The 21934-nt window shown below is 33.1% G+C and overlaps 1 protein-coding gene across 1 annotated transcript in view; it reads left to right on the top strand.

Moving 5' to 3' along the window:
* The window catches only part of ADGRL3 (adhesion G protein-coupled receptor L3), a 780724-nt gene extending 760916 nt beyond the window's left edge, over positions 1–19808 (top strand). Inside the window, exon 25 of the mRNA XM_075997934.1 lies at positions 19051–19808. Within this exon, the coding sequence (XP_075854049.1) occupies positions 19051–19127 (77 nt within the window). The 3' untranslated portion in view covers positions 19128–19808. The remainder of the gene's footprint in view (positions 1–19050) is intronic.
* The last annotated feature ends 2126 nt before the right edge of the window (positions 19809–21934 follow it).

Genomic DNA, 21934 nt, shown 5'->3' with positions numbered 1-21934 from the left:
CAGAGAATGTTCTGTAAAACTCTAAGTGGCGTATATATTGTTATGTTTTATAAAATTATTTGGCCCTGAAATACTTAAGGAACCTGAAGAGCAATACATTGAGAACCAATTGAACCATGGAACTCAGTTTGTGAAACACTGTTCAAAATATTTTTGTTACCACTGGGTATTTTTTTCCGGGATATTTTATGTCAATGAAATGCTAGAGGTGTGACTTCTCCAAAACAGGTGTTAATAACTCATGATAAAGCAATGTTTTAAAAATATTTCCACTAAATGTCTTAGGTGAAGAAAGAAAAATTGAGATGAATGCTACCTTAACAATTCTGCCCTAACCATGGAATCCCTTTATTTTAGTAGAGTTTCCTATCTTCTAATATAAAATATACATTTGGCTACAGCAACTGGAGACAAAAGATTATACTCCACACCTGTATTTCTCATTTATAAAATGCATATAAATGATAAGGGAATCTTGTTGAAATTTAAATTTTTATTTGTGCTAGTCTGGGGATGAGTCTGAAGTTGTGCATTTCAAGCAAGCTCTCAGCTATGCCTGCATGGCTGCTCCAGCTGGGATCAAGGCACCGGGACTTTGTGTCTTTCATATGCCTTATTAGCAAGTTTATTTTTCCTACTAAGTGGTTGTTTTTAAATAATAGGGAATATAGTACAGAAAAGAAGAAACAGAGTTTCTATATGTTGCTCAATTTTACTGAGACAAATTTGTCAATATTTTTGGAAATAAATACAGAATGGATTCGCAAAGTTAGTAATGGTTACAGGGGTACTGAAGCTAAAGCCATTGCTCTTCTCCAGCATTTTAGGCTAAAATTGACATTGGAAAGAAGGAACCATATATATGTGTGTGTATATATGTGTCCATATATATGGGAAAATGATATATATGTGTACGTATATGCATATATGTGTGTGTGTATGTCTTGAGTATATGTCTATAATTGCATATATATGTAAACACATATATATGAAATACACACACGGATACACATATAATTGCTTATTATGAACAAAGGTCTTAGCTAAGTGCTATTTTCTTCATAAACACTTACCTAAGACACACTAGAAATAGTTACTAAAGATAATTAAACTAATTTTTTTAGTATGTGAAAGGTCAATGCTGACATTGCAATTGGAAATAGTTGCTTCTATTTGCATGTAAAATGGAGAATAATCACACAGGTAGGTATGACAAAAAATAAAAAATTAACATGCCCAGAAGGTATCATTTTTAATTTTATAGATAAATTTCTAAAAATATAAATTATAATTACTTGCCTTACTATAATATTGAAAAGTTTATTGTGAGCAAAGAATCTTCTTTCACTATAATACCTAATAAGATAAAAGTGAACTTGTTTTCTCTACTCACTCCTGAGACATTTCATCTAGGATTCACTCCTAATCATAGCAGTAGAAAATATAAATGTTTATCCAAAAGTTTCAAGGATATTAACTACTATGAACATCTTACATATAAATTAAACTATCTTGTCCATATTATTGATTATGTTTTAAGTATGTGAAAGTCAAAGCACTTTAAGATATTCAACAAAAATATCTGAATAATTATGAATTAGGTCATCCCTATAATGAACATGACCTCTCGGATCATTGCAATTGTCTAAAAGCAAGACTCATATCTGAATCTCCAAAATATTCATTCTCTTATTCATAATTGGAACAAAGAGCTCACTAAAATTTTTTATTTTTATTTTGATATCCATGCTTTGCTTATATAAGATGTAAAGAACTTGTATTTGATATTTAGTATATAGCCTTAATTCCACCAATTAAGTCATATTCTCCAAGTTAATTATATTTAAACATTGAGAAAATGATAAGACTAAAATAGAAGCCTCTTGTCTTATTCTTTATACTTTTTAAAGCTGGCAATTTCTCAAATTCTTGGAAAGTCTTTAGCACATGTTAATTTTCATCATGACATTGTAATTGATGACAACAGAATTCCATTAATTTCTGTTAATGCAGAATAACACACTAAGACGAAATAGACTCAAAATGAAAAAGGAACACAAACTTTGCTTTTAACCTTATTCTTGTTTAAATGTTCAAGTATAATTTGTTATGCTATTTCTCTATAAAGTTTTTTAATTACTATAATTTTTAGCAGTTATAATATATGTATACATAAATTGCCTAAAAGAGTTAAAAAAACTAATGATATTTTATGCTTAAAGTTCAAATTGGAGTAATATCCAAGAAGGAGGAGTCAAAACTAATTTTTGACCTTGAGAAGAACACAATAATTCAGTGTTACATTTTATTCCCTTATTTTGAAAAGATAATTAAATTTATCTTGCTATTTTCAAGTCTTATTGTGAGGGTCAATAAAATAGTTAGCTGAGTATTTCCCAGCACTTGTTGCATTAGAATCATCTAGAGCACATTAAAAACAAACAAGTCTCGGCCTTGCCCCACACTAATTAAATCAGAATCTCTGGGGGTGGTTTCCACATGTAAGTAAATTTTAAAAGCAGACAGGTGATTCAATGTCCAGGTTGGGCTGAGAATCATAGAGTTAATTGCTTAATAAATATTGAGTATTTGCATTAATCATGTTTAAATATGTTCAAAATATTTGAAAACATTTTTTAAAAGCAGATAAGATGTATAAGGAAGATCTAAATAGAAAATTTCCTATCCCCAGATAAGTGTAGCTAACTTCCTAAGTATGGTTTATCACCTAACTTATAAAGATGGATAGTATATTGTTCAAATAAAAATCAACTGGATTAAATCATCAGTCTCATGATTTAAATTCATAAAGATTCTATATTCAAAATATCTGCCTATATCACCATTTAGAGAGTTCATGAATATTATCACAGTAGATAGAGGTTAGTTATTAATATTAAAGCAGGCAGAATTCACAGACATATATCAAGAATTATTTACACAGACCAAAAGCATCTTCAGGCTTTCCTGGGAAATTTGACTATTATCAGACCATATATCTGCGTGGTATTTAACACAGTGTCACAGCTATCCAAAAACCTACTCTTTGTAAAAGTGTATTACTTATAATTCCAAAAGTAAAGCTACAAGTTGAGGGACCTTCATTTTTTTTTATTCAAAATGCATAATAAATAATAATTCCATTAATAGTTTCTTCAATAAGACTTCCAGTCTTGTATAATATTTAGCTTCTGTAGGCCGTCCAATTCACATTCTTCCTTCTAAGTTTTAGTAAGTAAATAATTTTGATTTTCAAAAGTTACTCTAAATAGCATGAGGGACAACATGGAAAGTAAGAGAGTCTGCAATAATTCATTATATAGAAAAAGCCCTTCTGTTGAGTTCTTACACCCACTAATCTTCTCCTTCAATTTTTGGCAATAACATAAAGAATTAATACATCTAAATGATCTAAGCTACTTAACACACAACCTTCATGGATAGTGTGGAAAGATGACAAATAGCTTTTAACCAGTGACAACTCCTTATCAATTAGAAATGCCTGTTTGGAGCATTGTCCTCAGAAGACTTCACCCAGGATGAGTAAGAAAGAAGGTCTTGATGGATTATTTATGTCTTCTATGGTAGGGACAAGGACCACAGGTGGAAATAACTAACTCATGTGCAATTTATGTGCCGTCTCTGATATGCAATTTGTAAATACAAATTACTGACACCTGTATTTTAGAAGAGTCTTGAACCCTAATACCTTTTTTGATGATAGCTACTTTCAGTTATGCAATGCTAATAAGTATTTTACAAGGAGAGCTGAAAAATTATTTTTCTCATTCTGCTTCTTTCAGATGCTTGCTTTATATAATTTATACACAATTAAGCTTAGAATGACTCTCTTTTCTTTCCCATTATTCTTCACAGAGCTACTATACCTAAGCTCTTCTCTTCTCTATCCAATCATCACCTTCATCTGGCCACATTCCTAACCAGTCTCCCTCAGATTCAGACTAGGCTCCATCCAATCTCATGGCAATATAGGATCTCTTTTCTCTTTTTCAATCTTTTCCTACCTATCAATCTCATTCTCAGTCTTCATTTTATGTTTAATCTTAGGCTTATTCTTTTTCCCTTTTTGTTTCTGTGTTCCACAAAATTCATTTATATCTTACCTATTGTTCCTTTGTTCCATAAATCAACAGCAACTTGTCTCACTCAGTCTAGAAACGTCCTCATCAGCTAGTTTTTTCTTCAATCATCCTTCTTTCTCCCAGTAGTCCCAGATCCACTTCGCCTCAGCTCTCAACTGGATTTTTTTCCAGGTCATTTTCATCCCTCTCTCTGGGATTCTCTATCCATCACCCTAGCCATTTATTTGTCTTTTTTGTGTACAATGTAAATTCACAGAATTGAAGAACTGAAACAACCCATGAAATCATTTAGTCCAATCTCTTTACAGATGGCAAACTGAGAACTACAAAGGACGTGTATGTAACTGCTCAAGATCATATCTCATTCATGGTGGAGCTAATTCTTGGTCAGTGTTTCCTGATCAGCACATTTTCCTATGATATTTTTAAGTATTTTCCCGGCTAAGTCCTCCTGCCATAATATTGATATGTCTGCTTCAGGTGTGACCTAGTTTCTCCTTTCTTACTGGAATATTTTTCAGGAGGCTTTGGTTTTAAGAATAGAACCATAATTCAAACTTACTTAAGCTAAACAAAATACAAAATACATGCTTAAATAAAATCAAAAGTACTTTTGATGGAATTAGTGGAATTTATTGAGTCCAGATTTATTGAATCAGAGAGGAAAAGGGTGAGACCAGAACTAATCAGGAACCAGGACAATAAACAGAGTAAATACTTTCAGCCAGTGCAGTGGGCCACACCTATAATCCTAGCACTCTGGGAGGCTGAGGCGGGTGGATCGCTCAAGGTCAGGAGTTCGAAAGCAGCCTGAGCAAGAGCAAGACACCCCCCCACCCCCCCCACCCCCGTCTGGACTGAAAATAAAAAGAAATTAGCAGGACAAACTAAAAACACATAGAAAAATTAGCCGGATGTAGTGGCGCATGCCTGTGGTCCCAGCTACTTGGGAGGCTGAGGCAGGAGGATCGCTTGAGCCCAGGCGTTTGAGGTTGCTGTGAGCTAGGCTGATGGCACGGCACTCTAGCCTGGGCAACAGAGCGAGATTCTGCCTAAAAAAAAAAAAAAAAAGACTTTCTATATGTCTTATTTCTGTTTATCCCTGTGTGATAACTTGATTGTTTTCCTACTGAGAGACAATATTTTATGGTGGTTGAGTGTCTAGACTTTGAACATAGACTGCCTGAGTTCAAAGCCTGCTTCCTCCATGGAGGGCTCTTTTCTGTAAACTTTGGTTAGAAAAATTGCAAAGGAGAATTCAGATTTCATCATATACAGTTCTTTTACCTTTCCCTAGACCAATTTTGCCCAAGGTATTGGATACCATGATTGGTCCAACCTAGGTTACTGATTATATCTTGAACTAGAAAAGCAGAGAGTCCTACCAGAAATTGGCAGGAGTGATAGGCTGGACAAATGCACCCATATTATTATAGTATCACTTTCTTACAATACTATATCTTGCCTAGTCCATCTGGAAAAAGAACTTTATATATTTAACTTTTTCATATTTAAACTGAGGTTTGTGTCAGACTGAGTTTAACTCTTTGTTCATCTTTAGTCAGTTGCATTTTTATCTCACCAATATAATACTAATTAAAAGCAATAAACTCAAAATTAAATCAACATTATAAAGCTATACATTTCCTTTGCTTATAATTAATTTCTATCATTTCCTTTATAAGCCTTAATTGTAAACATTAGAAAAATGTTTACATTACTGTTACATTTACTGTTTAGTTCCTCTAGTCACTCTTCTCACTCTCATACCAAAGAATTGCATTTCACTCTGTAACTTTGAAATTTTCAAATAGAGAAATATTACTTTTTCTAAACACTTATATGTCCTTGAAAAGATAATTAAATTGGTTTTGATGAAAACTCTTTTGCTCAAAATAGGGTAGAAATGAAAATGCTATTAGGCTTAATCCAGGATTAGCAACAGATATCCAGAAAAGCTCTTACTCTCACCAGGCCTAAAGGCTTATAGCTGAGAGGTATGCATTACAACAATATATACATCTAAATAAAAGAACTGTTACACTTAAAAGGATTCTTCTTCCAATTAGAAATAATCTTTCAGATAAAATTGGGGAAACTTTCCCCAAGGTATACTTTGCACCTTAACATTTTGAGTATGGATTACTATGGATTATTGATCTTCCAACACACATATATACACAAACATAACTATTGGAAGGAGAAGGAAGTGGGGGAAAAAGTCTATAATTCCAACTAACAAAAAAGAATCCTCCCATTCTTTAAAAAGTTTCATGAGGTGGAGTATATATGCAATATACATAGGGGTTCTGCATATTCTCTGAGTCAAGAAGATACAACTTGCATATTGCCATAAGATTTCCAACTCTGACTCTTCTGTTCAGTGATCCATATGTATGCAGAGTTGTATGTGTGTGTGTTTTGTTTAGGATCTTCAGTTTTATTTTAAATAGAAATAGTTACTGAGATTTTTATGAATAAGCGAACTAGAGGAAGTGCTAATAAATTTTGATTTTTCTTTTGAAGCATTTCCAGAAGTATTAAAAGCTAGACAAAAATAAAAACTAATTGAATGGTTTCATTAAAAAAAAAATGGTTGAAGCGTTCCAAATCAGAAACTCAGAAACTTGGACACACATCAGAAGAAATTACTTATTTCCAGTAGATTTAATTTAAAACAAGCTACAGGGGAGACTATCATAAGGAAATTATACAAATCTTTAATTAGAATAATTAAAGCCTAATTGTGATTTAATTACAGATAAGATTAAACTTGGACAACTTAAAAAAAAATCAACTGAATGCTAATGTTTGATTGAAGGTTTGCTAGATTTAAAAGTCTAGATTTTGAAATCATGGAACTTGATTATTTAAAAAACTATATTGTTGTCTATGCATATAGGCTTTCCATTAAAGCAGTTGCATCATTTTGGCATACTACAGCTTTATAGGTGATAGAATAATCAACCATTTCCTGTCATCCCACATGAATGTTAAAATCAGACAAAATCAACATATACTTTAACTTTTCTCAGAGGAATCTCAGCTTCAAGAGTAACCCACAGTACTGAGGATTAAACCACACTTGGGGCTTATGTAGTCACATGCCCAAAGTGTTTGAAAATGCTTTCAAGGGAAGGGAGTGCTTAAAAGGATTATAACTCTCAAGACTATTGTAACTAAGCATATTGTGCTACAAATAAATCCTGATGTAACTGTTACAGAAAATAGGTGCTGTAAAGATCATCCTTTAGAGAGAGAATGCAAACTGTCTATGCATATAATAAAACTTCTTTGATTAAATGAGCTGGAGCTCTGATGTAGCTAGAGCTTTTGAATGCTGTTCAGCAATTATGTCCCTATTGAGATTTAATTATCCCATTAGATATTTATTTACTACTACATATTAAGTTATAGTTCACCATTAGCATTGGTGGACTAATAAATACATAACTACAGCTAGAGAAACAGCTTAGCCAAATAATTATTTCCAATTATTTTACAAACATTTAACACTATGCCCAGAACTATGTCTTGCCCATAATAGGCATCTAATAAATTTTTTTTAAAATGAGAGGATGGATTACCTGACTTGCATTTTATTCGTCTGCTATTATCTGAAATCTTTTGTAATAAATCTTATAGGGATCCACTTAGAACTTTAACTTGAAATCCAAACTACAGTAAGTGAAGTTGAGGAAGAAAATAATAGAGAAATGGAAGAATGAAGAGGGTGGCTTACAAATACCAGAAACTTTTATTTCACACATCCTGCTACAGTTATTTTCTTTGCCAAACCTACCATGGCTTGGCAACAGAAGGTTTGCTGTGTTCAAAACTGATTAATAAAATGTGGTATACGTATACCATGGAGTTCTACGAAGCCACAAAAAACAATGGTGATCTAGCACCACTTGTATTATCCTGAGATCCCATTCTACTAAGTGAAGTATCACAAGAATGGAAAAACAAGCACCACATGTACTCACCATCAAACTGGTATTAACTGATCAACACTTATTTGCACATATACTGTGTTTCCCCAAAAATAAGACAGGGTCTTATATTTATTTTTCCTCAAGAAGTCACGCTAGGGCTTATTTTCAGGGGATGTGTTATTTTTTTATGTACAGTACAACAATCTATATTTATTCAAATATAGTTAAGTTGTCGTCTTCTGGAATATCATCATAACTCTCCAAACCTCGAAATCCATCCTGAATTTCTTGTGACTCTATTTCCTTTAGAACCATTGGCCCCAATCTCTCATGTAGAGCAATAGAACTCTCATGGGGCAGATGAGAAGGGCTGCTCATCTTCTTTACCGCTCTGCGACAAAATGCATGGGTTGTGCAGATACGCTGTGTAGCCACGCCTATCACTGGGTCTTATTTTCGGGGTAGGGCTTATAATACACAAATCCTTAGAAGCCTGCTAGGGCTTATTTTGTGGGTAGGTCTTATTTTGGGGGAAACACGGTAGTAGAAACATTCATTGGGTGTGAGGCAGGTGAGAGGGGGGAGAATGGGATGGGTATATTCACTCCTAATGGGTGCGGTGCTCACTGTCTGGGGAATGGACACACTGGAAACTCTAACTTGGGTGGGGCAAAGGCAATATATGTAACCTATACATTTGTACCCCCATAATATGCTGAAATAAAAATAAATAAATGAGATACAAAGGAGTATAGATGAAGATAACTACTGGATAACTATTTCCATTTTGTAGTTCTTCAAAAGAAAAGAAAAAAAGATTGATCTACTGATCTCAAAGTAAGCTTAATGGTTCCCCAGTAAATTGGTGTTTATATTATACCTCTTAGACAAAAAGTGTAGAAAAAGTCATCATGTATTCAAAATGATCTTTCTGGTGACAACACTTTCACGACAATGAAGCACAAGGAAGTTACTCTAAGACTTAAGTCAATGCTTCCCAAACTATCCTGATAAACTTCTGTTCGTTGAGATATTATGTATATGTATGTTTGTCAGGAGGAGGTGGTTCCTGAGTGTCATGTAAGTTCACAAAGACTAAACTAATTTAAACACATTTCTTAACAACAGGATTAGCAAAAGCTTTAGTAAACTAACCTTCATTTTGAGTCTCCTCAAAGAAAGCATAAATAAAATGTTACTTGGGAGAATAAATGATAGGATATAAAAGAAGGAAATTCAATAAAGAAAAGAACATTTAGAGATCCATCACTAAGCCCATGATACACTGATCTCTAAATCTAGTCTTCAATCAGCAGGTTCTCAGTCATGCTGTCCTTTATAGTTAAGATGTTTTGGAGAGAAGTGACAGAATAAACTCACTCTAGTGAATAAAGAACTGCATGTCATGTTACCTACCCAGCCATCATTTTCAATATTTGCAGAGGTTAGCAAAGTAAACTATGACTATTATTACTAATAAAATCCTCCTATTATGTTAACATTGTAATTTGCCCAGATAAAACCTGATGTAAACTATCCTTTCTTGTAGTAAAAGGAGGCCAGCTAGATGTAGGTAGAAACCTTTGATACTGCTTCTAGAAAGTCTCCCTGAAGGAGGCTGCCTCTGCTGGTGGTGAGTCCTTTACTCCTCTTCCCCTTCTTCCTTATTTTTGTTGGAATACGGCTGTGATGGTTAGAACTCTAGCAGCCATCTTGGACCATTACACAACGCTTGACAATGAAAACTGTCTGCTAAGGATGGCAGAACAGAGACATCGAAGGAGCAGAGGTCCCTGCTGACTGTGCAGGTTCAATATATCCCTGAACTGTCCACTGCCAGACCTCTTTAATCTGAAAGAAAATAGATCTCACTCTTATTTTAGTAGCCGTTATTTAGGACTTTTCTGTTGTATGCAGTCAAACATAATTCCTGAGTGATAGAGCAGTACATTGGTTAAAATTATTGTTTTCTTTTTTTTGACAGAGGTGAGAAGAGATAAATAATAATGCCATTTCTACAAACATAAGGACAGAGTGACAGGTCTCTATATTTCAACACTGAATTGCAAGTTTGCATCAGGGCCTCCTCTTGCACTACTTAAAACAGGACAATTCCATTTAATTCTAATCAGTTCATGGATTATATATTATTGTGGGCGAAAATATCAGCTGTCATTTAGCTACAGCACAGCATGCTTTCTCATTACCAGCCTGCAGTTATCAGAAGAGTTTCCTCTCAAGGTTGTAATAATGAAAATGGTAGTGAGGCACTTAGTCAAAAGATAGTACAGTATGGTTCAATTAAAACCTGATAACACAAATCTTTTTCTTTCTGGATTCATGAATAAAAGCTGTCTACAGCACCACTTAACTACTTAAGTAGGAATCAGCACTAGATAAGGTTTCCCAAGGGCTATATGGCAAACACACTGCCAGGTGGCCATTAAACCAGTGCTCTACTTTATTAGAGAGAGATGATCACATGTGATTTCACTTCCCTCTTGAGGAGGCCATCGCATCTTACTGAAAGACTTCAGTGAGATGTAACTCTGTTCAGGTAACACATTAGAAAAGTGACTAGCATGACATACTTCTTTTATAGACTATAAGTACTTGGTGGTGCAACAAAAATCGCTTGTTGGTAAAATGAAATTCTGTTCATCTAAGCAACATCTTTTGCTCACACACAGGTATTTCTGTTATCTCGAATTATGAGGCGCAAACAGGAAGAGTATAATTAGGTGTAGAGGGGCGTGAAGAGATGAGTTTCAGCAAGTGGTTACAAGGAAGAATAGTGAAGATTATTAGAGGTAACACATAAGTATTTAAAAATGACTCAGTTTGATTTAATTGGTTCTCAGACAGATTACTGACAATTGGTGGCCATGCTTTCCTTTTTTTTTGGAAATGGTAAGACTTTCAAATTAAATGAAGACAACTGCAGTTATCTTTTTATATTTTCATATGAAAAAACAGTACAAACTTTTTATAAATCAGAACAAAACTTCAAAAGAAAAATCTCCGAAGCTAGTATTCCAAAAATAACAAGAAACATCTCACGACTTTTCCCATCTCACTCAGTGTAAAATACTAAATGCATACTAAGTTCTACAAGACCCTATGTGCCCAGTTTCCTCTTGAATTCATCTTCTATGCTTCTTCCCCTCATTCCTCTCAGCCACACTGTTCTTGAAGTTGTTCCTCAAATTCTGAAGGTATGATCCTGCTACAGGACCTTGCAATTGCTCTTCCCTCTGCCTCATAGCTCCTTCCCAAAAAAGTCTCCATGCTCATTTCCCAAACTTCTTTCAGGTATCTACTTAGAAGTCACAATCTCAATGTGGCTTTCCCTGGCTATTATATCTAAAAATTCAGCAATCACCCCCTCCCACTCCTTGTCTTGGTTTTTCTCTTGACACACTATAATTCTTATTTATTTATCTAGCTAGCATATTATCTATCTCTCGAGGTTATATTTTCAGGAGGATAGTGACCTGTATTTGTGTTTTTAATTAGTGTATTCCCAGTACGTATAATAGTACATGGCACATAGCAGATGTTAAATATTTGTTAAATGAATGAGTGAATGGATAAGCAATAATGAAAAGAAAACAAAAAAATGTTATAAAACATGCCACTGCTATCAATTTGGTTCATATTCTTCCAAAAACTTTCTAGGGATTTGCCGATGTGTATGTGTGCTTGTGTGTGTACATACACATGTAGATGCAGATTTACATGCATAAATACATACATTTATATGCTTATATATTTCTCACTGACCTAAATTTATATACAGTAGCCCCCTCTTATCCATGGGGGATACATTCCAAGACCCTTAGTGGAAGCCTGAAACTGCAGATAGAACTAAACCTTCTCTATATGCTATATTTTTTCATACACATACATACTGTATGATGTAGATATACTGGACAAAAAGATGACTCACATCCTGCACGGGACAGAGGGGGACACCACGAGATTTCATCACGCTACTCACAACAGCATGCAATTTTAAAAAGTATGAATTTCTTATTTCTGGAATTTTCCATTTAATGTTTTTGGATGACAGTTGACTGTAGGTAACTGAAACTGCAGAAAGTGAAACCACAGATAAGGAGAGACTGCTGTATACAGATTACTTAGGAGAAATGGTTTTCTGCATCCTGCTTTTATTTTCTACATTATGAATAGTCCACAGACAGCTTCCTATGTGATGCATACGTATTTCCATCATTCTTTATAACAGTTGTATGTTTTTCAACCAGATTCAATCTCTCATTTAAGTTAGTTGTAGATTTTTTCCTGTGCTTTTTACATCTATGTTTCACAATGTTAGTGTATCTGTAAACTCTAGGAAGTAAAATCACCAAGTCAAAGGTATGTGCAGTTTAAACTTATAATGTAAAATTTAAACATATACTAAAATAGACAGAATAGTACAAAACTCACATGTACTTAAAATCTACCTTCCATCATTATCAATGAATGGCAAGTGTTGCTTCTTCTATATCCCCATTCACTTCTTCGTTTTCCATTTTATTTTGAAGAATATCATCTTTATGATTAGCATTGCTTTTTATGAAGCAAATCATATCATTTTATCCATACATATTTCAACATGTCTCTCTAAGAGATGACTTTTAATCTAAACATAACTGTGACATTATTATAACTGAATTATATTAACTATTAAAATAATTCTTTTAAAATCCTCAAATACTTAGTGTTCATATTTTCTATTGTCAATTGTTTTACAGTTTGGTTGAGTCAGGAATCAGATATAATGCTTCCTAGACATCTTGCTATCTCTTTTTTTTCCCTTTGCATTTTTGTTATTGTTGAAGAAATCATGTTGTTTGCTTTGTGGACTTTATAATAACATGGACTTCACTCAATGCACATCTGTGGTGTCTTACCAGGTTTCACTTTCAGTAACTATGTTTTCTGGTGAGACTCTGTTGGAACTTTAGAGTTCTCTTTTCAGGTCATTCAGATGCCCAATTGCTTCATTCTTATCTCTCCTGTAGATGCTTTACAATATAGGTTTATAGCTATTGGTGGTTTGTCCCCATCTGCTTGTATTTCAGAGCCCATGGAGATACTTTATTATCCATTTTCGTTGTATTTGCTAGCTGTGAGGTTTTGGTTTTGCTCTCCTAGTTTCTGTGTCTCTTTTTATGATGTGATTTTCAAAGATTCAATAGTATGCCACTATAAGCATCTTCTCAAAATTTTCTAGAAGAGTGGGTGTGTGGACTCTTAATTTTGACAGTGGCAAATTTCTCTCAATAAAGGTTTATTCATTGTCTTCTCTCACAGAGTTTATAAGAGTTTGTTTCCCCCCACCATGGCTAACATTAGATACTATCATTACTTTCCTTCTTTGGCAGTCTAACAAATAAGCAATTGTGTCACTGCTCTATGTTATAATACCTTTCATGAATGTGCCTTAAAAAAAAAGAGGTAATTTGTGTTTTTTTCATGTATATACTAGGCAAATCATGTATATTTTCCTATGAATTTATGCTTTATATCCTTTGAACATAGTTTTCACAGGTTAGTGGTCTTGTTTGCATGAATTTACTATTTTAATATTAATATGTTAATAAATTTGTTAGGTTATTTAGAGAATTTTAATATAGTAATTCATGTCTCTTAAGTGTTCCATGTTTTTTAATTTTTGTAAACGTCCTGTTATTTAAACACTTTTACCCAAATGTCCTGTTTCCCTAAATGATTTGAAATTCCATATTTACTATTCTTTAATTAGATTGACTAATTAGACATTCAATTTTGAGTCACTGACCTATCTGCATATTGTTTTTCTATGCACATCGATTGCAAATTGCTATCATTACACTGTTTTAATGTCCATAAGGATTGTGTCCCTCTCAACATGCTTGCTTACTATTTTCTTTCTACTGGATGAAATCTGGCTGAAACTTCTGCTTTCTAAGGAAATAAGTGGCTTGCCTGAGGTCACAGCTAGTAGTGGGCAGAGGCAGCATTTGAAATAAAATCTGCCTGGCTCTAAAATCTGCACTCTATTTACTTAGTTCTTTAAAAAAAAAAAAATCAATTGTTTTCATTCAGCAAGAAAAACAAATCTGTGGTGCGTGCTGTGTGCTAGATTCTGTGTGAACTACTAAGTCTACAAAGATAAATTACTTTGTTTCTGGACTTGAGAGCTTATTGCCTAATATCCTATTGTTATCCTTTTTTATTGCCAATTTCCCTCCATAAAATCATATATAAATCTTTATAAAGCCTTTAAACTCATAAAAGTAGTCATTTTTAATATCATAAATACATCAGTTGGGTACAAAGACAGTTTATAAAATAATTATTGTTTGGATTCATTTTTATAAGAAAAGAATAGAAGCAAGGCTTAGATTTAAAAAATAACAAAGTAAGTATAATCTCTTCTACAAAACAGTTGCATTTGGAGTTTACACATAAAGGTCTTAACTGATGTTTCCTAATTCCCTTTTAGAGATTATTTGGTATACCGGAAAACATGGCTCAGATTTCAAGTCCTTGCTCCTGATATTTATTGCTGCATAAGAAATTTCCCCAAAACTTAGTGGCTTAAAAAAATAACTCACAGTACAGTAGGTCAGGAATCCAAGTGAGACTAGGCTGAGAGTTCTGGTTCAAGTTGCAATCAAGATGTCATCCAGGACTGTGGTCAAAGTAAGGTTCAACTGGGGAAGGGTTGCCTTCCAAGTGCACTCACATTGTTGTTGACAGATTCAGTTGCTCATGGTTGTTAGATTGAAGGTGTCAGTTTCTCTGAGGGCCTCAGTTATTTCCTGGCTGTTGGTCAGAGAATGCCCTCGATTTCTTGCCACTTGGGCTCTTCTATAGAGTACCTCAGAGTGCGGCAGTTTGCCTCATCAGAGAAAACAAACAAGAAGACAAGAAAGAGACCTGCTAGAAGACAGCAGTCACATTTTAACTTAATCTTGGTAGTACCATGCCATTACCTTTGCTGATTCAACCCATTAGAAATAGGTTACTAGGTTCATCCCACATGCACGTGGAGAGGATCAGAAAAGGACGTGAATAACAGGAGGCTAGAATCATTACAGGCTATCTTAGAAATCTGCCTACAATTCACCTCTTGCACGGATTCTGCAACCTTGGTTTGCCTATGTAATAGAAGGTTTTCAAAGAAAAGAATGATATTTATAAAGTTATTATTGATAAAATTAAATTCAGATATGCATGGAATAAAATTCTGTAAATATTTTCTTTATTTTTACTATTACTAATAACTAGCATTTATTCAACACCATATGCTCAATGTTAGGCTAAATGTTGTATAAGTTTGATCTTATTCAGTATTCACATATGGTTGATAGAATAATCCTAAGAGTTAGATAATATCTTTTTTCATTGTTATTTTTGAGGCATCTGGGGCAAGGAGAATCTAAGTAATTTGCTTCAAATCATACAATAAGTAAAAATGGGCCAGCCTGTTCCCAACTTCATGACTGACACCACTACAGTATAAACAAAAAGTATATACATACACATAGTCTTTGTCTAAATACTATGAACTGAACACTCTCTAATTCACTGCTAGTAACTGATTTTGAGACCAGAATTATCTTCCAGGAAGGCCCTTTGGGTATCTGAAGAAAAAAATATCAATTATGAGTTAACATCCACAGAAACACTGCAGTTAGGCTTTGCTGCCCAGAAATTTCATAAGCCTACAGCAGTTATTACCCTGAACTGTGAAAAAGCCTGAACAGACACAAACCGTTTGCAGATAATTGTACTGACATTCCTACTTCATTACTTTTAATAGAACTGGATTTGTGGTGCTCATGCCAGTGTACATGAGCACTACCTTCAGGAGAAAGACATGTCATCCGTCTTTTTCTCAGTTGAATAGAATGCTTTTGGCAGGAGGTCACTTTGTGGCATGAAGGACATATTTACTTAACTAAGGGACCAGCTTTAATTAAAACAATTTTAAAAAGGGTTTCAGATAATCCTGTCCATCTAGCCTGGCTATAGATAAAAAGGATTAGATAATAGGAAGTAGGTATACAATGGAGCTCTGTGTGCAAATTTGGTATTCATTCCAATATATATCGAACATCTACTAGATAACCCATTCTTTCAAAAGGAGGAAGAATGAAACATGAGACATATAACGTGCAGATAGTTAACCATAGCACTCAGGCTCCTCCACCTCCAGTTTCCACATGGCCCTGAAAACAGCCCATTTTCTATATCATGTCTCTCCTCGTAGTCATTCAAGTCAGTTCATTAAATAAATGCTTATCTGTTGAAACAGATTGCCTCACTCATTCAACTAGCAATTGCATACATTCTCCTTTCTAAGAGACTTTTCCCAACTAATGCTACCCCACACGTTATTTTTACACATTTTAAAATTATCAGATACATCACACTTGCACAAGAATCCCAAAATGTATAGTTTAAGGAATAATTATAAAGCAAACACACATTTAAACAATGCCCAAGAATTATAAACTTGTACATATATAGCTAAGATTGATCTAAAATTCAATCCCAAATTGATCTAAAAATTCAGTTAAATTCCTATCAAAATCCCAGCAATTTGTTTTGTAGATTTTGACAAGCTGTTTCTAATATTCATGTGGAAATTTCTGGTTTGCTAACCAAAACAAATTTTAAAAAGAAAAAAGTTGAAGGACTTATACTTCTCAATTTTAAAATTTACTATTATACAAAGCTAGTTATCAATACAGTGTGATACTGGCAGAAGGATGGGATGTAAATATCAATTGAATAGAATTGAGATTCCAAGAATAAACCTTTATATTTACACTGAATTGGTTTTCATGGTTGTCATGTCAACTTAATGGCGATGGAACTCTTTCTATGAATGGTGCTGGGAAAACTAGATATCCACATGGAAAAGACATTTGTTCCTCTATTGCATATTATATACAAAGACTAAAAATGTATAAAAGATATAAATTTAAAAGACAAATATATAAAACTCTTAGAAGAAAATATAAAAGTAAATTTTCATGACCTTGGGTTAGTCAATGGTTTCTTATTTATGATAAAGTACACACAACTAAAGAAAAAATAAATTGAACCTAATCAAAAATAAAAATGTTTGTGCTTTAATGTACATCATCAAAAAGGTGAAAGGACTACCAGAGAATGGAGAAAAAATTTGCAAATTATAAAAGATTTGTATGAAGAATATATAAGTAACTATTAAAACCCATCCAGAAAAAGTCAAATAACCAAATTCATGGATAAAAATTGAACAGACATTTCTCTATAGAAGAGGCACAAGTGGCAAATAAGCTCATGAAAAGATGATCAATACCAATAGCTATTAGGGAAATGTGAATCAACACCACAGTGAGATACCACTTCACATTAACTAGGATGGCTAAAACAGAAACGACAGACAATACCAAGTTCTGGCAAGGATGTGGAGACTTTGGAACCATGCAACCTTGCCTGTGGGATTGTAAAAGGTGCAGGCACTGTGGAAGACAGTTTGGTAGTTCCCCAAATGTTAAACATAAAGCTAACAAATGATGGGACAATTCCTCTCCCAAGCATATCCCCAGATGACTGAAAACAAATCCATATAAAAATTTGCACAAAAATGTCCACAGCAACATTATTCATAATAGTCAAAAACAGACCAAATGTCTATTGCAAACAGACCAAATGTCTATTAACTGATAAATGGATAAACAAAATATGGTATATTTTTTTATTCAGCCATGAAAAGGAATGAAATACTATAAGTGCTACAATAAGGATGAACTTCAAAAATATGGTGTTATGCAAAGGAAACCAATCACAAAAGACCACGTTTTATCATTTCTTTTACAAGAAATGTCCAGAATAGGTAAACTTATAGAAAGAGAAAGTAGATTAATGGTTGCCAAAGGCTGAGAGAAGGGAGAAATTGAGAGTGCCCTCTAATGTGTACAGGTTTTTTGAGAGTGATAAAAATATTTTGAAATTATATGGAGGTTATGTTCATATAATTCTATGAACATTAAAACCTCTAGATTGTACACTTTAGACAGATGAATTTTATGTTATGTGAATTATATCTCAATAGAGATGTTATAAGAAAATTCTAGTTGCCTCGTTGGGTATTTGTCTTTTTTTCATATTATTTTTTTAAGATTTATTATTACCTGAATACAAAAATTAAAATGATTATATGTTTCTGGGGAATTGTAAATTTTATCTTTCTGAAGTCACTATTTTTTTTTTTTTTTTTTTTTTGAGACAGAGTCTCACTCTGTCACCCTGGCTAGAGTGCCGTGGCTCAGAGCAACCTCAGACTCCTGGGCTCAAGCAATCCTCCTGCCTCAGCCTCCCAAGTAGCTGGGACTACAGGCATGTGCCACCATGCCTGGCGAATTTTTTCTATATATTTTTAGTTGGCCAATTAATTTCTTTCTATTTTTAGTAGACACGGGGTCTTGCTCTTGCCTCCGGCTGGTTTCGAACTCCTGACCTTGAGCGATCCTCCCGTCTCAGCCTCTCAGAGAGCTAGGATTATAGGCGTAAGCCATTGCGCCCGGCCTGAAGTCACTATCTTAACTGTACCTTTTGACTTTAAAGTGTATTTTGTCTAATATTCTGCAGCTATACCATTTTTCTTTGAAAAGAATTTGGCTACTTTTATAACTTTAAACATTTTTTTCTTTTTAACTTTCAACTTCTTTATTTTCCAATTTTAGATGTTTCTCTTGCAAGTTGCAAGGCCCTTGGAAGGGCCCTAGAAATATAGTCATTGGCCATATGTTTTGGTTACCTTTGCAATATAAGGTATTTTGGCTGCAATTGATTAAGTTTTTCTCAGTCATATTTCCCTACCTGACGCATAATAACAGAGAGGTCATTGGAATTTTGTGGGATTAACTAAGGTGATACGTAGGTGCAGAGGAGTATGTTTATGTGGTTACAGAGTCATTTTGCTGGATACTTAATTATTGTTTGCCATGTTGGTGTAGGAATGCTTTCCAGATGTCCTCCCGCTGCACATTGCGCTGACTCACTCGGCATCATGATGCAGAACTTATGGACCTGAGACTGACCTGCCATATGAACTTGTCCTCCAATACCTGGTACCAAAAATATATGTGAGTGGAGAATAAATAGGTTTTGAAATGTATGAATATAGAAATGAGTTTTGAAATATATGAGAGTGAAAAATTCTTTCAATTGATGAAGTTTAAAATTGTAAGCGGAGGATGCTTAGTCAGAACAAAAGCTTCCTCTTGTCAGGTATATACTCAGTGATTCACATATAAAATATAAATACGCAATTTGTAAAAGTAATAGAATCTATTAGACTGTGCATTGTAGGGCATACACCGGTGGACATTCTACAAATAAGTACACCAGTGTCTTCACGTCTCACGTTTTATGCCTCTCAACATATGGGAGTATATCTTATGCATCCTGTTCTGTAAGTCCCAAATGCCGTTGCTTATATAAAAACACACACACATATATATGTTCTTTTCCTGCTGATGTGACCCCAAATACTAACATAGATCAATATACCATAAAATATACTACACAATGAGGCTATCAAAAATAGTCTAGTTAATGAGTTCACCATTTTTTATATATTTCCTTGCACAAGAAAGCTTTAAATGCTCTAAAATCTCATAGCTCATATATGAAATAAATTCAGAATTTTTCAAATTCTACAAAAAATTTTCCAAAAAATCTACATGGCATTACTAACAATAAGTTATGAAGCTGAAATTTTTCTACACTATCAATATTAAAAAATTTCAATCCTTCTTTAAATATTAGAATAATCTTTCTATTCTATTTACTAAAAAATTCAAAATTGTTGTTATATGAAAAACATAAAAAAAGTATGTAGCCAAAATATTTAGGAAAATAGTGTTATATAGGTATGTTCAAAAGGAACTTTTAAAAAGTGTTTTTCTTTTTATTTTGGCTTAGTGGTATTATCACCTTTTTAAAAATTGTAATTTATTGCTCATTCAAAATAAATATTAAATGTTTCAACTAATTTGTTATTATTATTTATTCTTCTTAGAGTAAGAGCCTCAAAATAAACCTCTCGCTCTATGTAAAATTTAGATTGATGTCTATTTCCTTCCCTTAGAGTGGTCATTCATTTTTATTTTTGTTATTAAGTGAACATAAAATGGTATTCACAATGGTCATGTTTTACATCTCTGGGAATCACTACTAATATTTTTATGGGCCGTATGAATTTTCTCTTCTGTGAAAAGTTTCTTTATGTCTTTTGACCATGTTTTGTATCTTTTAAGAGTTTTTTTCATATTGATTTGTAGAAAGATTTTATAACATCTCAATAATTTGTTGGTTATATGTATTGCAAATATTTTCTCCCAGTTTATAATATTTTTCACTTGCTTAAATATGTCTTTTGATTAAAAACAGCCCTTAATTTTGATATACTCAAACGTATAGGTCTTAAATTATAGAGCTTTTTATTATGATCAAGTTTTCTTTAAAATGTGTTTTTAAGAAACTTTTTCATACACCTAAACCCTTTTCAAATAGGAGTTTTAACTACTCATTTAAAACATTTCATTTTTACATTTATCTTTCATTTCTCTGCAATTTAATTACTTAAATTTAAGTTTATATATAGTGTAGTGTGCTTCAAATTCATCTTCTTTCCATATAGATAGCCATTTTCCCCCAAAATAATGATTACTTTCTCAAATGATCTGAAATGTCACTTCTTTCAAAAATCAACATGTGTGGCTATGTCTCTGAGTTTTCTATTCTACTTCAGGTGTCACTTTGTTTATCCCCACACTAGTTCTACACTGTCTTGTTTATTTTAGCTTTATAATAATTCCTGATAGCTGATTGAACAAGCCTTTTCATCTGTTCCTTCTGGCCATTGTTGGCCCTTTACTTCTTCATACAAAATTGTAAATAATCTTATCATGGATCATGAATAACCTTGTAATATAGTGGAACTGTTTTGGACATGACATTATCATGAAATATACTATTTTTCAATACTAAATCTTTGTAGCCATAAACATGGTATATCACTTAATAAATATATTTAGGTATTCTTTAATATCTTTAATAAAGCTTTTAAAAATTTCCCATTACTAACTAGTCTTGAACATTTCGAAAGATACCTGATATTCCATGGTAATACTGTAAATTATGATATCTGTTTGTGCTTTTAGGATGTTTGTTATTGGTAATTAGAAATGTAACTTATACATTTTGTATTAATACTTAATTAAATACTAAATTTTATATTTAGCCAATGTACTAAATTATAATTTATAGACTTTGTTTTTTTATGTAAATAATTACATCTTTTCTACTTTACATCTTTATATCTCCATTTTTTTTCTTGTCTTATGGCACTTGCTAAGACTTCTAATACAACATCACATAAAAGTGCTGGTATTGTACATCCTTGTCTTAGTCCTAATTATAAAGGACCTCTTTTAATCCTTCTGTTTCAGGACGGTATTGACCCAAAGTATATCTTTTTTATAAGGTTAAAGATGCTCATTTGTATTCATTATTTACCAGTAATATTTATCGTGAAGGAGTACTACATTTAACAAACATTTCTTTTCAAGCTAAGTTTTTCCTCTTTGAATCTGTTGATTTGTTAGATCAAAAGTGTGAATTTGAAAATAGTGACCAATTCTCACATAACTGGGATATAATTTTCACCAAGGTATATCATTTGAAAAATAAATTTGGATTCAACTTACTAAAATGTTGTTTAGAATATTGCATCTATATTTATGAGTGAACTGTGTCTGTAATTTTCCTTTATTATAATGCATTTTTCTGATTTTAATGTTAGGTATATCCAGAAGTAGTAGAATGAACTTGAAG

Source organism: Microcebus murinus, chromosome 26, assembly GCF_040939455.1.
Source record: "Microcebus murinus isolate Inina chromosome 26, M.murinus_Inina_mat1.0, whole genome shotgun sequence".
Taxonomy (NCBI): domain Eukaryota; kingdom Metazoa; phylum Chordata; class Mammalia; order Primates; family Cheirogaleidae; genus Microcebus; species Microcebus murinus.
This window is presented reverse-complemented; position numbering and strand designations above follow the sequence as displayed.